The sequence below is a fragment of the Garra rufa genome, chromosome 21 (assembly GCF_049309525.1).
Source record: "Garra rufa chromosome 21, GarRuf1.0, whole genome shotgun sequence".
Lineage (NCBI taxonomy): Eukaryota > Metazoa > Chordata > Actinopteri > Cypriniformes > Cyprinidae > Garra > Garra rufa.
Window position 1 is genome coordinate 10,600,585 of NC_133381.1, and position 6,000 is coordinate 10,606,584.

The 6,000-nt window shown below is 35.2% G+C and overlaps 1 protein-coding gene across 1 annotated transcript in view; it reads right to left on the reverse strand.

Annotated features, from left to right (window-relative positions):
* Positions 1-2,757: 2,757 nt before the first annotated feature.
* bach2a (BTB and CNC homology 1, basic leucine zipper transcription factor 2a) overlaps positions 2,758-6,000 on the reverse strand; it is a 31,613-nt gene continuing 28,370 nt past the window's right edge. Inside the window, exons 4-5 of the mRNA XM_073826649.1 lie at positions 3,544-3,750; positions 2,758-3,464 (exon numbers count right to left, since the gene is read on the reverse strand). Of these exons, the coding sequence (XP_073682750.1) occupies positions 3,033-3,464; positions 3,544-3,750 (639 nt within the window). The 3' untranslated portion in view covers positions 2,758-3,032. The remainder of the gene's footprint in view (positions 3,465-3,543; positions 3,751-6,000) is intronic.

Below are 6,000 nucleotides of genomic sequence, written 5' to 3' on the forward strand. Positions count from 1 at the left end.
AGACCTTGTCCGAGACGAGAGGTATATCGATTTTACAGGTAGATCTGTGATGTCCAAACTCTCCCTACTGCATGTAAACTAATAACCTATATTCATATTTGCCCTTATCACAATATTCATATCACAACTGTGGTGCGCCATATAACAAAATGTATCCAAATCCATACTCAAAGTTCGTGAGAATAAAAATTCTAAAGAATTTCATTTAATTTGTAAACATATTTGAAGTCTTGACAGTCAATTATTTGAAATTCATCTTTTATGGTACACAAATTAACCAACATGACTAAAGCCAAAGCTTTTTGATTGATTTTGCCCAATACAAACATAAGCTAAACATAAACATAAGATAAAGCATAATCACTTCCGGAATGAAAACTTTCTGACAATTCATTCATCCTCAGGTCATCCAAGATGTTCATGTCTTTTTTTCTTCAGTGGGAAAGAAAAGTTTTTTCATTACGTAATCACGCAAGGTTCACCAAAACAGTATTTAAAAAGCGAACATGCAAAGAAAGTCAAAAGCCCTTTACAAAAAATGTAAAACAACATCAAACAATTTTGAAGTTGGAGGAGAAAACCCTACCTTTTTGAACCAAAGTACATAGACGAAGAACTAACCACTAGTTGCAGAGCTAGTGCAAGACAAGCATTTGTGGTTCGAAAAATAAATACATGTTTGTTTGTTTTTCAAGAAAATGACTGTTTGTTTCACTAGATAAGACCTTTATTCCTCAGCTGGGATTGTGTAGAGTTTTTTGAAGTTGCATTGAAGTTGCATTTGGACCTTCAACCTATTGGCCACCATTGAGATCCACTATATGAAGAAAATTCCTTGAATTTTTTTTTTTTTTTAACTTCTTTTTAACTGAAGAAAGAAAGACATTAACATCTTGGATGACATGGGGGTGAGTAATTATCAGGACGTTTTCATCCTGGAAGTAAATTTCTCCTTTACTCATGCAGTTCACAATAATTTGAAGTAAACAGACTAAATTTATTAAAACATTAAAACAAATACCCCATCTCACTTTTGAACTTTAGTATTGTGATGATACAGATGTGAGTGGCTTCTACACATGATAGCTTAAAGCAACAACAACAACAACAACGCAAATAGAAGCTTTTCTAACTGTTGTCACCTTAAGGTTTGAATTTTCACCTCATGTTATGAAATCAAACATGTAAAAGTGTTGCAAGACAACACCGAATTGATTGAGGGAGTTTTAAAAGTGAAACTATTAGGATATTGTGGATAAGTACGCAAACTTTTAACATTTAAAAACCCAAACATAAATATTATCGATTTGCTTTGATTTCTGACTCCAGTGAAAGGATAAATGTGCGTAGCGCCCTGAAGAAATCAAATCAGATATGAGAGATCTTAGCGTGAGCTGCCAAAACGAACAAAGTCAGAATAACTTAATTTACTAAAGTTTGCTTGGAGAGTTTTATATACAACAGACATCCCTGATCAATCATATTAACAGTCTAGAAAACTGAGCTTGGAAAAAAAAAAAAAAAAGTAGAAAATTGCTTTCATATCAAATGACGCTTAAATGATGCTTCATCACAAAATGTTTAAGGGAACGCAGGCAGCTAATCGTCATAGCTTCATCATCTATAATTTTGAGAACACAGAGTTCAGATGTCGATTTCGCCATGCTGACAAACTGCTCGGCTTCTTGCAAATTCAGAAGAGCAACGGTTTAGTTTCTCTGTTATTTAATTTAGTAAGGAATGCTTTAACCCACAATAAATACAAAACGATTTCAAACACGCAATATCACATTTGCATATGCTGCTTGATTTAAAATAGCCAAAAAATGCAATTCCTGAGATAAATCTGAGAACCAGATTCCATAAAATGAATAATTAAATAGAAAAGGAAGGTAATGTTCAAAACCAAAATGATTTTAGCATCTATACAGCATGTATGAGAACTAATCCATATGCTCACATAAGCAAAAACACGTCAGGTGATACACCATGAACGTAACAACAGAACCGGTGCCTAAAGTACCGGAAAAACTAATTTAAAGAGATAGTTTACTCAAAAATGACAATTCTGTCATTAATTACTTTTTCATTTTGTTCCAAACTCTGTTCATCTTCAACACAAATTAAGATATTTTTGATGATATTCAACAGCTTTCTGACCTTCATAGACACCAATGTAGAAAAATCATTCAATAAAGTTGTTTTCTTGAGGGTTTAGAAAGCTCTCGGATTTCAACAAAAATCTCTTAAAGGAGTAGTTCACTTTCAGAACAAAAATTTACAGATAATGTACTCAACCCCTTGTCATCCAAGATGTTCATGTCTTTCTTTCTTCAGTCGTAAGGAAATGATGTTTTTTGAGGAAAACATTTCAGGATTTCTCTCCATATAATGGACTTCTATGGTGCCCCCGAGTTTGAACTTCCAAAATGCAGCTTCAAATGGCTCTAAACGAACACAGCCGAGGAAAGAAGGGTCTTATCTAGCGAAATGATCGGTTATTTGCAAAAAAAAAAAAAAAAACTATTTATATACTTTGTAACCTCAAATGCTCTTCTTGTCTAGCTAGCTCTGTGTGTACTCTATTTAGTGATTAAAAAGTATATAAATTGTAAAATCATTTAGAAAATAACCAATCGTTTCACTAGATATGCCCCTTCTTCCTCGGCTGGGATCATTTAGAGCCCTTTGAAGCTGCATTTAAACAGCATCTTGGAAATTCAAACTCGGGGGCATCATAGAAGTCCACTATATGGGGAGAAATCTCAAAAACATAATTTCTTTACGACTGAAAAAAAGACAGTTGTGAGTACATTATCTGTACATTTTTGTTCTGAAAGTGTACTACTCCTTTAATTTGTGTTCTGAAGAAGAACAAAGGCCTTATTGATTTAAAATGACATGAGGGTGAGTAATTAATAACACAATTTGAATTTTTGTGTGAACTGTCTCTTTAACACTGTCAAAAATGTAACAATTGAACACACAGAACCAATTCTCGTGATAAAAGATAAAACTGCAGTTTACCGGACTCAGTTTCTCTCAGGCAGCTCTTCTGTCGTACACTTCTCTGTCATTTCCTGGCAGAAATCGGTCGTTACACTTGAGCTGACCACGTGGGAAGGTTTTGACCTCTCAGAGGTGACACTATCTTGGGGTGGCACAGCCTTTCTGTTCACTCTTAGGTGCGAGTGTGGCGTTTGGCAGTCAGTTAAGCCAGGGGACGAGTGAGAGGTGAGAGTGACGTCTATACTGGTGAGATTAGGAGAGATTCGAAGTTCTGTACCAGTTGGACCAGATGAAACTGGGTCTGGGTGTAGATTATACAGAGGTTGAGATTGTCCTGGACTTCGTTGTTCCTCCCTGCAGACCTCCTGAGACAAAAAGGAGAAGTTTTCCCACAGCTCCCCCATGCAGGTCTTCAACTGGCTACGTTCGGTTAGGAGCTTCTGCCTCTCGCAGACCTAACAGAGGAGAAATACATGGAATAATAAGGTGGTGTAGAAAAATCTAGAACGCTTGAAGGTTGTTGGCGCAGCTTACCAGTTTGTGAATCTCACGCTCCAGGTTCTGGATGCAGTCCAGCTTTCTCTTCCTGCAGCGCTGAGCAGCGATGCGGTTTTTACTGCGCCGCCGCATGTTGTGGATGAAGTCGAGCTGATCTGAGGTCAGCGCATGCATCTTTATCATTAGCTGAAAGTCATTGCGTGGAAGCTCTGTGACCTGGTCTATTGAGAAAGGCAGTTTCACCTGCAAGGGAACAGCGTTGAGATGTATTTACTGCAGCATTCAACTTCATGGAAGAAATGTCATATAAACAAATCACAAACGATTAGAATATATATATGTATACACTTATATATTCTGCAAATATCAAACATCCTTTACTGAAAATATGGCGCATCACCACTAGATGACACTGCCATCTAACTTGTATGAAATGTTTTATTTATTTGCATTCAGAAGACTGATAACAAAGGCTAAAAACTTTGGAAACTCAAATATAAAACTTAATTTTCAGTAAGACAGCTAAGAATTTTATTTGTAATTGCGTGTATGAATATGTTTCTTTTTTTTTTTAAGGAACTCTCTTATGCTCATCAAAGTTCCATTTATTTAATCAAAATACAGAAAAAAAGGTAAAATTATGAAATATTATTGTAATTTAAAATAACAGTTTTCTATTTGTATATACTTTAAAATATAATTTATTTCTGTGATGCAAAGCTGAATTTTACTCCAGTCATTACTCCAGTCTTTAGTGTCATACAATTCTTTAGAAATCATTCTAATATGCTAATTTAAAATAAATCCTGAAAAAAGTATCACAGGTTCCCCCCAAAAAAACATTAAGCAGCACAGCTGTTTCCAACATTGATAATAAATCAGCATATTAAAATGATTTCTGAATTATCATGTGACACTGAAGACTGGAGTAATGATGCTGAAAATTCAGCTTTGCATCACAGGAATAAATAATATTTTAAAGTACATTAAAATAGAAACCCACTATTTTAAATTGCAATATTTCACAATATTAATTTTTTTCTGTATTTTTAATCAAATAAACGCAGCCTTAATGAGAAAAAAAAGACTTATTTTAAAAACATTAAAAATCTTACTGATCTCAAACTTTTGAACAGCACTGTATATATATTTTTAATCTTACACAACACAGTTTAAGATGAAAAATTATTACTTTTATTCAGCAAGGATACTCTAAAGGGAGAGCACACACATTTATGATAAATAAATGCTGTTCTTTTGAACTTTATTTATCAAAGAATCCTTATAAAATATTAAGCAGTTATACTGTCTTCAAAATTGATAATAATAATTACTGGAGAAATGGCTACTGAAAATTCAGCTTTGCCATCAAAGGAATAAATAATATTTGAAAAGATATTAAAATTATGTTTAACAACATTACTGCTTTTACTTTATTTTTGATCAAATACACGCATAAATTCTTGACAGATTCCATTAAATTCTATATGATATTTAAAATCTCCCTACAGATCAGTCACAGGGTATAAATTTTGTTCTTGGTGAAGGATTTTAGGTGGGTTGCTAATCTGTGCTTGTAATAAACCACAGCAAAGAGCTTCAGTTTACGCTCTATGGATTGTTCAACTAATCACAGCGCAGCTCTGAAAATGTCATGCAAATGAAGATGAGCGCAGGCCACATTATGGTTCAATTACAAATTCTGCGAACAGACGGAGTGTATTCTCATTTCCATGCAATGACAAAGATGAAACCTGACTTAAAACTCTGCCGAGGGAGTTGGTCATAGTGATCACCATGACGAATACTCCCTCTCTCTGCTGTGACCTTGTGCCACTGCTCAGTCTGTGTAAAATGGAGGTCTATATTTAACCGCTCTACTACAGAGAGCTCTGTAATAAGGCTAGAATGACAGATTAGGCTTCCAGCAGCACAGGCACGTTCTCCTCTCCTTCTCTCTGAAGTCAGGTCGTTTCTGGGAGAAGGCACTCGTACTGTGAAGTAGGGCTCATCTGTTAGCCAGTGAGGTGAAGCGGCCCATCATCAGATGGGAGCCTGGGGGCCGCTGCCCCACTTCTGTCTGGGGACCTGCAGCTGGGAGCTTTAATCTCAGGCAGAGTGAAGGGCAGTATAAAGACGGCTATAGAAAGATCTTTTTACACTATATTGGGGTTCAAATTTAGCATTTTATCATAACCTACTTTTTCTTTCATTTATGACTGATAAAAAAAAGCATACTATCATGGTGCTTTGGACATGCACTATACTGTATTTTTCGAAGTACCAATAAATATCTGTCATCATTTACTCATCCTCATTATTATTTCAAACCTTTATGAGTTTCCATAGTATGGAAAGTTCCCTAAAAATAGTACAATATTTTTTACTATGGAAGTCAATGGGGACCAGAAGCTGTTTCGGTGACCCACATAGAAATTTAGGGTGACAGAATCACTTTTAGAAGCATTACTCCTTAAGACATTAAGACTTGTT